This window comes from Fundulus heteroclitus, chromosome 13 (genome assembly GCF_011125445.2).
Source record: "Fundulus heteroclitus isolate FHET01 chromosome 13, MU-UCD_Fhet_4.1, whole genome shotgun sequence".
Lineage (NCBI taxonomy): Eukaryota > Metazoa > Chordata > Actinopteri > Cyprinodontiformes > Fundulidae > Fundulus > Fundulus heteroclitus.
The window spans coordinates 17,293,603-17,309,863 of NC_046373.1; the positions used below are offsets into that span (position 1 = coordinate 17,293,603).

Below are 16,261 nucleotides of genomic sequence, written 5' to 3' on the forward strand. Positions count from 1 at the left end.
CCAAAAAAATGCGTCAACTTAGTGACTTTACCACATGGCAACATGGGAAACAAGTCAGCAGCTTCTGAGGGAGTAAAAGAAAAGTGAGAAAAACGTTGTTTTGCAGCTACAGAACCCGTGCACAGTCGGGCCGTCCCCTCGGCTCTTTTTAACACAGAGAAACCAGAGAGGGAACCTGAAACTCATGTTGGGGATGTTTGTGTGTCTGACCCAGACTCTTCATGTGACAGCAGGTCCTGCTGATGGCAGCAGTGTGTGTGAGAGTTTAGAGCCTTGACATTATGGCAAATGAACTGTAATAACCTGCTGCTCCTTTAGTATGGAGGGAGGGGGGAAATCATGCAAAAAATTACAACAGAACAGAATAGATACAACAGTACAATTAACTAAAACGTGTGAAAGTTTAAGAGAAGAAATACTCAATTTCCATTTTTTATTTTTATTTTTTTTAAAATATGGTAAATGCTAAATGGACTGAACCTACGGTATATAGCGTTTTTCCAGTCATACTGACCACTCAAAGCATTGAATATATTTAGATTAAAAATATATTATCCTATTGCTTCCTTCTTGTTGTTCCTCTATTATTATTATTATTATTATTATTATTATTATTATTATTATTATTATTATTATTAATATACATCCAGGGAGGAGGGGTTGTCTATCTCCAGGAGTCATTGGGTGAGAGGCAGGGTACATTCTGGACGGGTCACCAGTCCATTACAGGGACACACAGGAAAAATAACCTGGCCCGCTCACACCTTATTAGGGACATATTGTCATTATTATAAATTTTAGGTCATTCAGCCTGTACCATCTGCCAGGGGGACGAACAATGGCAATCAGCCTTGCTTGTAGATTAAATAAAATATATGAGATTATTATTATTATTACAATTATCAATATTTAAAGTTTGTTGCGTATTAGTCAAACAGGACTTACAAGTTGGTGGAAACTGTTAAATTCTGATTAGGTTTAAACCCTCTACGAATGTATTGAATGTTTAAAGTGGAGTCATTGCACGTTGCGCTAAAACTTTAGCTACTGAGAGCCAGAAAAGCTGTTCTGAAAGCATTCAAATAGTATGAGAACAAACTAAGAAACAAAAAGACTGGAAAATGTATTCATAATATGTTTTCAAAAACATCAATCAGTTTTGTGTGTTGTTATAATGTTCAGCATCATCGTTGTTTATCCATATTTTATAAATCGAATTTTTATGTAAGTTTTTCCTCTGCATTCACCTTCTGATTCTTCAACGCGGTCTTACTGCTGCAGTAAAAGACGAATTATTGCTCACGACTCGTTTATTGGCACAGCGCTGCCAGTAAATGTCTCAGACTCTAATATTACCTTTCCTGTTCAGAGCGCAGTAAAGATGTTTAAAGTTGCTTTAGATGGTTTTAAAAGCCATTTTTGATCTACACAGCGACGCTATGAACACCTAAAATCACTAAAGCGGTCAGAGTGCTCTGTTTATTCTGCTTTAACGCGGTGAACTTGTCACTTCTAACTGGACTTGACGCTGGTGTTTACTTGGGAGAGTGATGAGCCTCCTTTCTAGGCCGGCTGCTCCACGGTGACGGCAGAGATCACGGTGCTGCTGAGGGTGAGCGTAGCCACGCTCTGAGCTATCGCCAGGGCCGTACCCGGACATTTCTGGAACGAAGTCTGCACCCCTTCTCCGCCGCTTGAAATTTTCGCCTCCTCATCTCCCTCTCCCTTCGTCCTCCTCCTCCTCCTCCTCCTGGTCCTCCACATCGTCCTGAAGCTGTCCGTCACGAAGCAGTACACCACCGGATCCAGGCAGCTGTTGAGGCTGCTCAGGCTCACTGTGATGTGATAGGCCAGAACGTGGCCCGCCCCGATCTGCCCGTCGCCACCTCCCGCCAGCCTTACCTGGATGTAGACGAGCGCCTGACGGAGGTGGAACGGCGTGAAGCAGATGGTGAAAACCATCAGGACGGCGGCCAGAAGCCTGACGGCGCGAGTCCTCCTGGCTCTGCTGTGCTGAGGCATCGGCCCGTGGCTGGAGGAGAGGAAGCAGGCGACGCGGAGGGTGAACCCCACCACGGCCAACATGGGGAGGAGGAACTCCAGAATCGTGAGGTAGAAGTGGGTGGGGAGGTGCGTACAGGAGAGGCTGACATTTAACGCGGTGGTCTGCAGAGAAGAAGAGAGACGGATGCAGCCATGTTGTTATGTCGGCCTTACATCTTTTAGTGTTTTGTCTCAAAAGTGGTAATTCTTTTGGATGAATCCGAAATCATTATCCAGTGTGATATTTGAGGTTTGCCATAGCGGTGGATTATGAAGCAAAATGTCAGCCTACGCTGCTTGAATAGGATTTAGATCTAGGAACTGAGATGGCCATGGATGACGACTGATTTGTGTTTGGATCCTTATCCTGCTAGAGTTCACGATACCCTGCGCTCTAGAGTGGTTCTCTGGGCCTTTTGGAGAGAAACTGCATCCCAGATCCTCCATCGTACTTAACAAGTGGGCATGGGGTGGTCTCCCACATATGGATTTGTTGTTTCGTCAACAGATCCACCTGGAGTGTTTGTTGTCGAAAAGATCCATATAAGTGTCATGCAGGAAAAAAATAATAAAAAAAGACAAAAAACAACAACTATAGAACCGGTTTAGCGTGATTTAGCAAATGACGCTTTATGTTTCTGACAGTAGGATAAAAGAGCCTCAAAACTCTAATCAGCTGAAAAAGTTAAGAATACATTGCAGAAAGAGTTCAGTCGCAATTGTTTTAGAGGAATTATGGAATACCATTAAGCGTCGCAAGAGATATTTCTATCTCCTAGCTGAGAAAATGTAGGCTGCTACTTAAAGTTGGGCTTTTTCTCATTTTTTTTGGAGCCGGGTGCTTCTTGCAAGTGAATTATTTTGCTGCTTTTTTCCCCCAGTATGGTTAGTAAAAACTGCTTTATGATTAAACTGAAAGGAGCTGCACACCTGGAGGCAGCAGGGAAAATAAAGTATGGGATGTTCACCCAAAAGTTTGAGTTGTTTGACACTTTCAGAGCTTTAATTGCTTGTCTTTTGTTTGTTATTAAGCTTGTATGCCATTATTTTCATTCACTATTAAAAAATACTGAAATGCATGTTTGTTTGCTTTTTCTTGTCACTACAGTACACACATCCAGTTTTTCAGAGAGCCATTCTAAACAAAACACTTTTATTTTGAAATTACATCATTGCCTTTTGACATTGTGCCCATTTTGAGAAATAAAATTAAACAATTCTTTGTGTTGGGCAGTTTAAATCTATGTTTATGTGATGGTAAAGAATACTGAAGTGTCAACTGGATATATAAAAGTCATAGATTTTCCCTGGCAAAATTACAAAGAATAATTAAATCAGGAACAGGTTTCCAGAGTTTCTTTTTTTCACCTTGGGATTATTGCCAAAATTAGAAACATTCTGTCTAGGAGTGATGCTGAAAAACTAGTCCATGCATTTGTTACTTCAAGGCTGGACTATTGTGATTCTTTACTATCTGGAAGTCCACAAAATGCAGTTCAAAGTCTTCAGCTGATCCAAAATGCTGCAGCAAGAGTTCTGATGAAAATCATCAAGAAGGATCATATTTCTCCAATTTTAGCTTCCCTTCATTGGCTTCCTGTTAAATCAAGAATAGAATTTAAAATTCTCCTTCTAACGTATAAAGCCCTTAATAATCAAACTCCATCATATATCAGAGCTCTGATTACCCCGTATGTTCCTAACAGAGCACTTCGTTCTCAGACTGCAGGTCTGCTGGTGGTTCCTAGAGTCTCTAAAAGTAGAATGGGAGGCAGATCCTTTAGTTATCAGGCTCCTCTCCTGTGGAACCAACTCCCAGTTTTGGTCCGTGAGGCAGACACCCTGTCTACCTCAGGATATCAGGGTCTATTTTTCTCACTCTGCTGAGTTCTCCTACTGTTCTCTAATTTGCATTGTCGGTTGTTATTTCAGCTTTTAACTTTTTGCTCTCTCTCTTTTTTCTTCATAGTAGGTACACCTGGTCTGGCGTTCTTTTAGCTGTGACATCATCCAGGGAAGACAGATCACCCGCTGTTACCACATAATATAGAAAGGATTCCTGGATCAATATGTGCTTCTCTGCTTTTGTGTCCTTGCTCTGTCTTTTCTAACCCCCAGTCGGTCGAGGCAGATGACCATTCATACAGAGCCTGGTTCTGGAGGTTTTTCCTTCCTGTTAAAGGGGAGTTTTCCTCTCCACTGTCACCTCATGCATGCTCAGGATGAGGGATTGCTGCAAAGCCATCGACAATGCAGACGGCTGTCCTCTGTGGCTCTACGCTCTTTCAGGAGGAGTGAATGCTGCTTGTCAAGATTCAATGCAATCCGCTGGGTTTCCTTAGAAAGGAAACTTTAAGACCAATCCATACGATTTGATTGAATTGAATCTAACTTTGCAAAGTGCCTCGAGATGACATATGTTGTGAATTGGCACTATATAAATGAAATTGAATTGAACTGAATTGAGCAAAGTTGTAAAAACATTGAAATCAATCAGAGGTAGAACAATTACTTGTACAGTTTAGATTACTCTCTCATTTAAATGGTTAAAATCAGTCTGTTTAAGCGGAAACTCTATAACTTTAGTTTTTGTAATTATATAAACATAGAAAAAGGATGTACACATGATATTCAAACCAGATTATCTTGTTCACAAGAGGTCATCAGCTGCCAAATAGAAATATAGATTAGATCTTGATCTGCATCATAATATCTATAAGGACTTTTTAATTTTTAATTTTGTGGCTCTAGTGGACTTTATTTGACAATTACCAGAGAGGAAATGATTGAAAAGAGAAGGGGAACACCAGCATTGAGGACTGGCCTCCATCTGTGGGAAGTGTTTTACTGCCCCTGCGCCACCGCTGCACCCTATCTGTTTAACCTAAATACTTGTTTTGCCAGATTTTACTTATTTGGAGAATTATGACTGATGATGCTGTTTGGCGTCTCTGTTTGATTGTGAATTGTGACTCTTCACCTGAAAAGAGTAGGTGACCACAACTGCAATGAACCACACGACAGCGCTGATGCACTTGGCTGCTCCCGTTGTCCTCCATCGATGCAGAGTGCTGGCGGCGTGGACGACCGCAAGGTAGCGGTCTACGCAGATACTGGGAAGATCGACATCATACCAGAATCAGAGTCAGAAACCTTTGATTGGCAAACAAGGAATTTGACTTCAGTTCCACTTTGCTCTCACTGATGACATTTTAAGTATAAGTATATAAAAATCAATTCACTTAAATTAGTTTCACTCATAATCTACTCACTCCCCAGGGGAGCCTGATCCGTTTCCTTGACTTCTTTGTGGCTTTTAATTGCTGGAAACACTTGGCCCAAATCTCAATACCAATATTTATATGCTTCATAATGACATTGCAGTTATAATATTCAAGGTAGAGGTAACCATCAAGGCTGGCCAAGCAATTCAACCAATGGTATTTCTTTTAAAAAAAACACTCCTTGATTTTCGTATCATTATTTTGCACTGCCAACACTGCTGAACCTTTATAACCCATTTAAATTTAAAAGCACACAACTGAGCGTTTACTGCATTTTTGCACCATAGAGATGAAGAAAGAAAGTTATAAAAGATGTCTATCTACATGCAAATTTACTTTTTGCTTTTACCTTTCTATGATGGTATTACCTGTAGCACTTTGAGATTTTTCTTAAATGTAAAGTGCATTAAAAAATAAAATGTATTATTATTACTATTATTATGCTGAATATTCATCGAGACAACTTGAGGTAAATTTGTTTTAATGTCATTTTTTATGTTTTTTGGTGCTGCAGTACACACTTCCATTGAAGATCCAAAGAAATTCACAGATGTGCAAAGGTTTGGGTTAAACATAGTTAAATAATCATAATTATCTTTATTCTAATAATCTTTATTTTCATTGCAGCGTCCTCTGCGTTTAACTCACCCCTTGGGGAGCGGTGGGCTGCCACTGTGTGCAGTACCCAGTGGCAGTCTGTGGGATTCAAACCCAGAACCTTGCAGCCTCGCCCTACTCCCTAACCACTAAGTAACCACCCCACTACTTTTACATAAAAAGGCCCAAAGATTAATTGAAAGGATAATTTAATTCCACATGTTCATAAACCTTTTCAAATTGTTGTATTTGTTGGCTCAGCTGTGAAACTACTTTGCTTGCGAGTTGAGGAAAGTCTCCGCACCTGGTGAGAAACAGGATGCTGCAGTACATGTTGACGAAGTAGCTGAAGGTGTGGACGTAGGCGCAGGCCACACAGCTGCCACCGCTGTGGTACAGGGCTATGCGGGCGGGCAGCGACAGCGCCACCAGCAGGTCAGCGACCGCCAGGTTCATGGTGTAAACCACCGAGGCCGAGGAACGAGTGGAGGTCCCGCAGAAAACCCAGAGAGCCAGAATGTTGAGGACGACACCAAGCACCAGCATCAGAGAGTTACAAACCTGCAGCAATAGGAGGGAGAGATGCGGTCGGGCTTCAGTGCAGGGGCGCTTCTAGACAGGGGCCAACCGGGGCCAGTGCACCTGTAGAAATGGTCCTGGCCCCTGACATAACATTAAATACACTTCTTACGATTATATGCACTGGTGAAGAAATCATAACTGATTGGTCACTTTGACCAACCAATAATTTTTTTTACCTTTACAGTTTCACTCAAACAAGGACTTAAAAACTAAGGTGTTTCACGTTTAGCTTTAGCCGTATTGAGCTGGGATCACAGGTTTCACCAGAGCCAAAAGTGGCTCACTTAATATTATTAATCAATTAGATATTGCCCTGTTTTATTGTTTCATTTTTTTGTTCTGCGCCCCTATGGAAAAAAAATGGCCCCACAATGCCCCTCCTGGTAAATTTGGTCTAGAACCGCCACTGCTTTAGTGTGTTACATCTGAATGTTTCTAAAACAGCAAACAGGCGTAAATGTTTCTAAAACACCGAAAAAGTAATGGACGAAATATGAAAAGTCGAACTTTTATGCTCTGATTTTTCATCTTACCATCAGAAAGACCCAGACGGAGTAGAAGTCCTGGTACAGCTGCAGATCCAGGTGTGCCAACTTGTGCAGGTATAGCGACCCCCACTGTGGATCCCAGGTGCTGCAGTTAGTTTGGGATGCGGTGAGGGGGTGCAGAGGGACCCCGGGGCCGCTGGAGGAGCTGATGTTGGGGAGAAGGAGCTCCATCGATTCGAAAAATATGAACCACTGACAGGAAGGAAGTTGAAAAATTTAGAAGTTTTTATTAGATTAGATTAGATTTTATGTGACAAAGTGTGTTTTTTCAAATGGAAAAGGTAGACATAAAACACATCTTTTTTTCCCAGACAGAAGTCCTCATTTATCCTGCAAAATATAACAACATGTGAACAAATTTATCCGAGAGTCTTCAACAGATGCAGACCTCTTCCTCCACCAGAATGTGACGACAACACGAACAAAACAGATTAATTAACGCTGGAGTTTAAAGATAAAATGATTTTCATCGCCATCAAAACAAAATGAGGATCAAAAATGCTATAAAACGCATTTTACAATAAAACCATGTAGAACAGTGCGTTACTCTTAGAGAACTTTTTGTTTTATTTTTATTTGAGTACTATAACTGCTGATATAATGCACAAAAATAGCAAGCAACAGTACTTTCATGATACTTTTGTAATGGGGTTGTTATACTCTGGGCAGCTTAAGCTCTTGTTAAATACAGTCAAGGTATTTGTTTCAATACATTGTGTAGGAATACGATGTTGTCATTTATTAGCCTTATAAATAAAGTTGTAGTCCTTTGGATAAATTTAACCCTTGGAGATCTGGTGGCCTATCAGTTATAATTTCCTTTTGTTGTTTTTAACCATCCCATATCAGTTAATTTCAGGTCAATTATGGAGATAATTATTAAAATGCCCTTATGTAAATCTATTGAATTTCTTGAAACTTTACATTACAATTTATTTATTTTTTACTAATGTTCTGATCTTTGTTGGTCCAGTCAAATCTAATCAAATACTGATGATCTTGTTCTCCAATTAAACCAAAACAATTAATGACTTGATGACTAATAGGAAAATACCATGTCACAAAACAGATTGCTCTTTCTCCCCTTATGTGGGCGCTTTTTGATTTTCAGCAGATACACCCTGATCTCTATTTTAGTAACCAGGGGACGCCTTCTCATTACATAGGGAAGCAAACGCCCAACTTCACTCTATTTTTCCTTTTTGTTTTTTTTTCACGCCGCTTGGCCGCCCCTTCTAATGCTGCCCTGGGCAATCACCTATGTGGCACATATGCAAAACTAGCTCCATGTTGGAAACAATTGCATGCTGTTTTTAAATGAAGGAGGACTTCTTCAGCTGGTTTATTGCAGTAAAGCACAGAGACACAACAATGGCTTCCCAGAGTTTAATCTAGAACAGACGGGAGAACCTCTTGTTTTATAAACACCGCCCTCTCACCCTGGCGAGATGATAGAAATCCATCTTCTTGTGCTCGCCGAAAGGATGCGACACTTGTGAAACATGTGACCTGAAACGTTACTTTAAACAAAACGTTCTGGACTAAAATGAGCTGGTATTTAACGCACTGCAGATCCTCAGAGGCTAAAAAAAAAACAACAAATGATTGTTTCCCTGATTTGCAGAAATTTAATTTTCCTTTGGGATTAATAAAGTATTTTTGAATTGAATTGAATTGAATTGAATTGAAATATGATGAATGGGTCACATCTGGTTTTAAATACATGAAAGCTCTAAAGTACTTATAAGTAACATGGATCAGTTTCAGGATACAAAAAAAAACAAAAAAAAAACAGAATGCAGTAGGTTTTACTCACTGGTTTATCTTCAGGCTAGAACTACCATTTATATATATTTTTTTAAATATATTTTCACAAAGCCCTTACATATTATTTGGTCATCCTGCAGATCAGGGATCTGCAGTTTGTGGCTCCAGAGTCGCTTGTGGTTTTTAGGGCCCTTCACAGTGCTTCTAAATAACTGTGGACCAAAATAACTAAACTAAGTTGTTTTGAAATATTAATGTTGATAAAAAAAGGGCAGGTTTCTGCAAGTATTTTCAATCCACATGTGCAGAAACCTTTCATTACAGATTGACAGTAATATGATTTTAAAGAGCTTTATTTGTTCTAGTCTTTTTTTTTAATTCATTCTTTAAAATCTTAAAGCTACAAACTACATGTGTTGGCATCAACAAGGAAATGTTTTTATTCTGTGTTAAACAGTATTTTTTTTCTTCCGTTCTTCAAAATTGTGGTTCTTTAAATAAATCATAAAAATGACTTTGACATCGTAGGCCATTAAATTTTCAGGTAAAGGCTATCAGTTTTTTAAGGATTACATAGGTTATGCTACTCAAGATAAATGCTATTTAACAGAAGAAGTTGTAGAAATGGGTGTTTGGATTACAAAGATTTTTTTTTTTTTTTTTACATTTTTTTTTTTACAACTATTTAGTTTATTATTGCCTTTTAGGTGTCGCCATTTTTGTTAATTTCCTAGTGTTGAGTTTCTTATTGTCTTATTATTGTCACCTTCCATCGGTTTTCTGCTCAGCGAGCTCGCTCGGCTCTTCTGGATACCCCCTAACTCACATGATTTTCTCTTCACCAATCAAACCTCCTGTTTATCTAATCGTCCTCATTTTCATTATTCACTGCTGTTTTTTCTTCTGCTATGCTTACGTTGGTCCCCTGTTCTGTTCACCTTGTGCCAGACCTGTAAGTTTCCCTTTGTTGTCATTGGTTCTCAACACTTAGTCCTCTAAAGGTCCGCGCTGCATTTGAGTCCACCACAACCTTAAACTACGGCAACCATGAACCTGTGCAAGTCCATCAGGTACAACGTCTTCATCCACAACTCTTTTCAAACTTATTCTGCTTGGTTTACAGGGTCTTGACTTGAAAATCCATTTATCCCTCAGACGTTTTCACTTATTTTCATTTTACAACCTTCGATGCATTATGGTTTTCTCGTGTGATGCTTCCACAAAGCAGACAGTTCAATGCAACCAATCAGTTTTTTTGGGAAGTTTCCTGATTAGTAAACAGAGTCCACCTGTGTGTAATTGAGCTTCAGTATAAATGCGGTTGTTCTGTGGAGGCCTCAGAGGTTTGTCGGAGAATATTAAGGCGCATTTCCACTGACCCGTCCATTTTCGCACGCCCTACTTAGCCCCATCCTGCTCGGATTCTACTGGCCTAGAAAGGCCTGGAAGAGAGAACCGCCTCAGGGTGTTGCTTATTGATTTATGTTATCACTGTATTTCACAAACTAAGGCTGAACCATGCCGCCAAATTAAGAACCCTGGAGTTAGAATACCAGCACATATAAGAAACTGTACAAAACAATTATTTTCCAAGAGTCTTAAACTACAGCCTTATTGCAAGCAGGCTAGTGTAAGACTCTGGAAATTTTAAAGAATACTTTTCCAGGCCGTTAGAAAAAACAGTGTGTGCATGCACAGCGTGCAAAAATATGAAGAAATTATTGTTGGTGTGTAGAGAAGGCTCAGGATTGTACGTGAGAGAGAGTGAGGTCAATTTAAATGTACAAAGTTGTTTCTTACTTAAATTATAAAATATTCATTTGTACATTTAGCAATTTGAAATGAAACATTTCTCTTTGGTAAGAGTTTAAAAACATAGTATATCAGCATGAAAGCACGTATTCATTTACATGCACTATATTGCCAAAAGTAATCGCTCACCATTCCAAATGACTGGAATCAGGTGTTCCAACCACTTCCAAGGCCACAGGTGTATAAAATCAAACCGCTAGGCTTGCAGGCTGTTTTTTACAATCATTCGTGAAAGAAGGGGTCGCTCTGAGGAGCTCAGAGGATTCCAATGTGGAAATGTGATACGATGCCACCTGGGCAACAAATCCAGTCGTGAAGTTTCCTCGCTCATAAATATCCCACAGTCATCTGTATCATAAGCAAATGGAAGAGTTTGGGAACGACAGCAACTCGGACACAAGGAGGTATAGGCCAAGTAAACTGAGGGAGCTGGGTTAGGGTTATGGCTGCAGAGTCAATCACTACACGCCTCCAAACCTCATGTGGCCTTCAGATTACATCAAGAACGGCGTGCAGAGAGCTTCATGGAATGGGTTTACATGGTTGAGCAGCTGCATCCCAGCTACACATCACCAAGTGCAACACAAAGCGTCAGATGCAGTGGTGTGAAGAGCCACCACTGGACTCCAGAGCAGTGAAGACGTGTTCTCTAGAGTGACGAATCATGCTTCTCCATCGGGCCTCTCAACCGAGGCAGCTTCCAGGGTCCCCCCTCCCCGTCTCTGTATTGTGGCCACAAATGCCAAACCGCACAGCTGCTCCCTACGGCTGTTTCAGGCATGGTGTTAAAATTTGATAGTAAAATATTGCGGTTTGACCCACTCTAGTCATAGTGGTCTTTAATATTATTGTCGTCGCTCTTCAGTCTTTTCTGGACTTTGTCGGAGAAAACCTTCTGGTTTGTCCTCACCTCGTGGTCAATCACTGAAAAGAGGTGCGTTCACCCAAAAACTCATCAGGAGTCAGCGCAGTTTGACCCCCGCTCTTCAGCAGAGCCGCAGGAACCCAGCAGGCAGATCAAGGAGAGAGTTGGAGTGGAGAAGTTTAATGGAGGGTTGGGTTGTAAAACAAATCCCAAGCTTTGAGCAGCTCACAGAGTTCTGCTTTATCCTTCATCTTGGAATAGAGTACAACAGCAAAAAAACAAACAAAGCTAAGGGGTTGAGAATTGTTGTGCACTTCACAAATCTCTTTACAGAAGAATTACAAGAAGAAAGTCATTGCTAAAGACAGACATAAGAAGCCCACATTGCCAAAAGCCATGCAGCTCAGGGGTCTTCAACCCAGGTCCTCAGAACCCACAGTCCAGCATGTTTTAGTTGTGTTTCTGCTCCACCAAACCTGAATCAAATGATTGAGCCATCAAGGGCTGCAGAGGCCTGTTAATCACCCATTTTGTCAGGTCAGGTGTGTGGAGAAGGTGGAAACACCTAAAACATGCAGGACAGTGGGTCCTGAAGACCAGGGTTCATTAGAGAAACATCAATCATGGGGTAAAAGATGACAACTTGGTTAGAGGAGGCTAAAATTTGTCTTTTTGGCCCACATGCTAAATGTTGCGTGGACAACACAACCCCTAACCAAGCGCAGCCCAGAGCTGCCATGAAGATTAGATCAAAGCATATTCAAATGTTAGAAGGACAGTCAAGTTCTAGACCTTAATTCAACTGAGAACGGTTGGCAAAACTCAAAAATGGCTGTTCACAGGAGCAGATGAGCTCAAGCTGTTTGGCAACGAATAATGGGCAAAACTGTCTGGATTGGGAAATGTGGTACCCCAAAAGACTTGTAGCTGTAATTGCATTTAAAGTTGCTTTGCAGTATTGATCAGGAGGGGCTAAATACAAATGCATGCCAGACTGTTTAGATTTCTGTTTGGGAAAAAGTGCAATTATGCACTACTTTGTGTTGGTCTAATACAAAAAATCCCAACATAATACGATGAAAGTTACATTGCGCTATGACAAAATGAGAAAATGTTTCAGCGTCATACTTTTGCAAGGTACTAGAAATGCCCTCACTCCTCTGAATTCTGCCTATACAAATTCATGCACACCTACGACCGAGGCGACATCTTAGTTAAGTCGAAAATTTAGAGGCGAACAACAAAATTAGACATTTTTGCATCTGATGATGTTACAATTAACATTTTCTAATAAACTGCTTTGAGTAATATTTTTAGATAAAATTACAATGAAATTAAAACCAAGAAACAGTTATTTGACCCAATACTTCAAAATTGTTGGATCTATTTATGAAAAAAAAAAAAAAAAAAAACTTAAAGCGTTTACTTCTCTTGGAATCTTTTGCATGCATAAAAAAAACTATAAGTCTTGAAAAAAGGAAACATCACATAGTGATCAATAAATATCATACCTCAAACATACCTTTAGTGCAGCGACAGGGTGGCAAAAGTCTTCAAGCATCGGGTTCCTCCCACTTCTTTCTACTCTTCCCCATATCTTTGAGTTTTTGTTATTTTCTTTGAGGCAGCGGGGAGAGTTTAGAGACATGAATGTCTGGGTTGTAGGGTTTCATCCATCTGCGACCTCCTCCTTTCTCCGGTCCAATACGCCAATCCTCCTCCTCCTCCCGACCCACTTACCTCAGTTTATATCCCCCTCGCCAGGACTTTCTATCCACATTTGTCCTTAAACCAGTGCTCTTTGTTTTAGCTCACTGTCATTATGAGCTCAGCCACTCTTTCTAATAAATTTAGTGAATTTTGGAAACATTGGGGTGAAAAGGACTGAAGTACGAGGGTTTCTCACAAAGTTTATATAGATATTAAGGCAGGTGGAAGAATAAGTGGGGGATCTTTCACTCAAGGATGCTGTGGGATTAACAGTACCTGAAATCAGAGCTGATAAAGTGAGGAAGGAAAATTATCTAGCTTGTTCTCCCGAGATCCAAAGTCAACAACAGCAAAAACAGAGAGAGAAAAATTACATCAGTGACAGTGTGGTGAATAAAAGAGCTCCAGCAGTGGTGTTCATGCCTGAACGCCGGAACTTTTATTCTGTTTATATTTTATTTAACTCTGATGAAACCAAAGTAATTCTAAGTGACCTCTTGCTGACAGACAGTATTTATTGGTGTCTCATAATAATATAAGCCTTGTAAGCAGATCATAGAGAATTGCTTTAGATCACTGAGTACTGCCCTTAGCTGTGAGTTTGTGGTTGCATGGTTGTTCATTCATTTCAGCCCAAATATTGCCAACCTTCTCTAAAGAACACCAAACCCACTTGCTGTGTTGATCCAATGACCCAAATTGTTTTTTTCCCCCCCAAGCAGTGTTTATAGCGCTGACAGTACTTTTTTATAAGATGTTGTCGTCAATTGTTCTCAAACAAGGAAAACGGACACAGCAGGTATTTGAATTATGTTGTCCTAAAAACCAAAAGACAAAACAACTGTAATGTCAAATTAAACATATTGAGGTTTATTTTATTTGCTCCACTCAAAAAGAATAAAAAAAACGACATATACTGACATGTCAGCTGTTAATATAACACATGCAGGCATATTGTTGTTTATCTACAAGGAATTGGAGACAAAGTGAGGTATCAGCCTCTTAAAGAAGCGTCCATTTCTTTGTGCAATACTACAACAATTACCTGAATTGATTTCCAAAGAACAGAAGGAGGAGGAAAGGGTATGAGTAAAATCTGGTCATCAGACTTGATATTTGAGCACAGGAGAAATATTGTGCTTCTCCTCTGAAAGTCTCCAAGACACCAACTCTAAAAAATGGTTAGCCTGGGTGAAGGTTTGTAAATGTTTAAAAGTACCAATTCCAATGTGCTAAAGTTTTGTGGAGACTTCAAGAAAACAGTAAAGGACAACTTTAGCCTTGTTGGAATATGCTGGATCACACCAAAAACTATGACTCGTTTGGCTGAAATGAATCAAACTCACGTGTTATTTTCTAAAAGAAATGTATTTTCCTCATCAGTTGTACCTCTTGGTGAGAAGAAAAAAAAACTCTTGAACAGCATGTTTCCTTCAAGGGGGAAATAAACTGTAAAGTTTCCATCCCTGGTGTGGTCCCACTGAGGTAAAAGCTATATAATCTATGTGTCTTTGGTGATAACATCTGATCCAATCAGAGCTGAAACAGATAAAAGACTGGGACAGAGAAACAAGGGAAGTATATGTGCAGAATAAGAACAATTCAATTTTTTCACACTGTATACACAATTTTGGTGGAATTAGTGCTTCGTAAAGTACTGCCAGATATACAGCTATATTATGGTTTTAAATGTATGGTTGCAGTTGACATCAACATTTCAAAGGAATCGTCAAGATTCATTCAGTTTGGCTCCATTTCCTTTTAAAAGAAACCTGGGACGTTTGATCAATGTTACGCTCTCTGTGACTTTGCAAAGACCCCAGTGACCGCTCGATGGACTGTTCTAAAGCTTGTTCAAATATCTGAGATCTCTGCGAGATGTTTAATGGGCTGCAGACAGAGAGGAAGGATGTCCTGCTTGGCACTTCAGTGAAATTTAGTAGGTTGAAAGGAGCCCTGACACTTGGTTGTGTTTAGGAAATCTATTTATAGAGACGGCCTGGTTCAAGTGCATTTGGGAATTAATGTTAACACTGCTGGCCATCGGTAAGTTCTGGTCCTGAAATAGTCATGATAAGATGGCGGTTATGGAGTTTATCAAATAGGAGAAATACATAATTATTGATATTACTATTACTATTTTTTTTTTACAGAATTTTGAGGGTATAGACAGAGGATGGATGGATGGAAGTGAAAAAAAAATTGTGCTTTCTGTCACACTTGAATTCATTAGCTATGCCAAAGATATTTGAAAAACAAACTAATAATGCTGCAGTTAACATTGATGCTTCATATACAGGATACTTTTTTTCATTAGATTAGATTTTTTTTAAGTGTGTCCTTACCAGTTACATCATCCCGGGGCTGTGTTGATCCATTTTTGATCCGAGACTTGGTTGGCAATGGTAAACAGTTATGTTTTTACCCCAGCAGTTTTTATAGCAGGGCTTGCAGCTTATTCAATGCATAAAATGCATAAAATTCAATGCATAAAAATCCATGGTCCTGACCACCACATAATACACACCAGACCTAAATTTACTGCACTGGCTCCATTTTTATAAAAATATTAGACTTATTTTCCAATATAGAGTTATTGTTCTATAAGACTGTGAATGGTCTTGATTCAACATGTCCTGGGAAGTTCCTGGGGAAGTTACAAACTATCTACACCCCTCCAAGGTTCCTTAAACCTGCTCACTCTTGGTTCCCGGGCCCAAGTATTAAACAAGTGGAGGCAGTTTTTAGTTTATATGCCTGTCTGACCTGGGACACACTATCTCTCCTATAAGATGTAACTGCTGGTGCTTTCCAATCAGGGCAAAAAAAACAAACAAACAACAAAAAAAAACCACGGTTTCATGATGTCTTCCCAGAAAAGTCAAGAATAAATTTTTACTTAGGTTTTATTTTAGGTTGTTTGTTTTAAATAAGTATTTAAAATTTTTTATGTCATACTTGACTTTATGTCAATGTCAACTTTATTCATTTAATACAGATGCCTCTGCCCAAAGTGCAGTACATATTATATAAGACAAATAAATAAAATAACA

The 16,261-nt window shown here is 39.7% G+C and overlaps 1 protein-coding gene across 1 annotated transcript; it reads right to left on the bottom strand.

Moving 5' to 3' along the window:
- Nucleotides 1–1,398: 1,398 nt before the first annotated feature.
- Nucleotides 1,399–7,144, bottom strand: LOC105935095 (G-protein coupled receptor 20). Its single transcript, XM_012875336.3, has 4 exons — nucleotides 7,040–7,144; nucleotides 6,229–6,485; nucleotides 5,024–5,156; nucleotides 1,399–2,166 (listed from the first exon to the last, which is right to left on the bottom strand). Exons 1-4 carry the CDS (start codon nucleotides 7,040–7,042, stop codon nucleotides 1,564–1,566), a joined length of 996 nt encoding a protein of 331 aa, XP_012730790.3. The 5' UTR covers nucleotides 7,043–7,144; the 3' UTR covers nucleotides 1,399–1,563.
- Between the last annotated feature and the right edge of the window lie 9,117 nt (nucleotides 7,145–16,261).

What these genes read in the sequence shown, in the direction of transcription:
- LOC105935095 (XM_012875336.3), bottom strand. An exon ending in AGCATCCTGTTTCTCACCAG is followed by an intron (nt 5,157 to 6,228) that starts GTGCGGAGACTT and finishes CGATCTTCCCAG; the next exon opens with TATCTGCGTAGACCGCTACC. An exon ending in TGGTCACCTACTCTTTTCAG is followed by an intron (nt 2,167 to 5,023) that starts GTGAAGAGTCAC and finishes TCTTCTCTGCAG; the next exon opens with ACCACCGCGTTAAATGTCAG.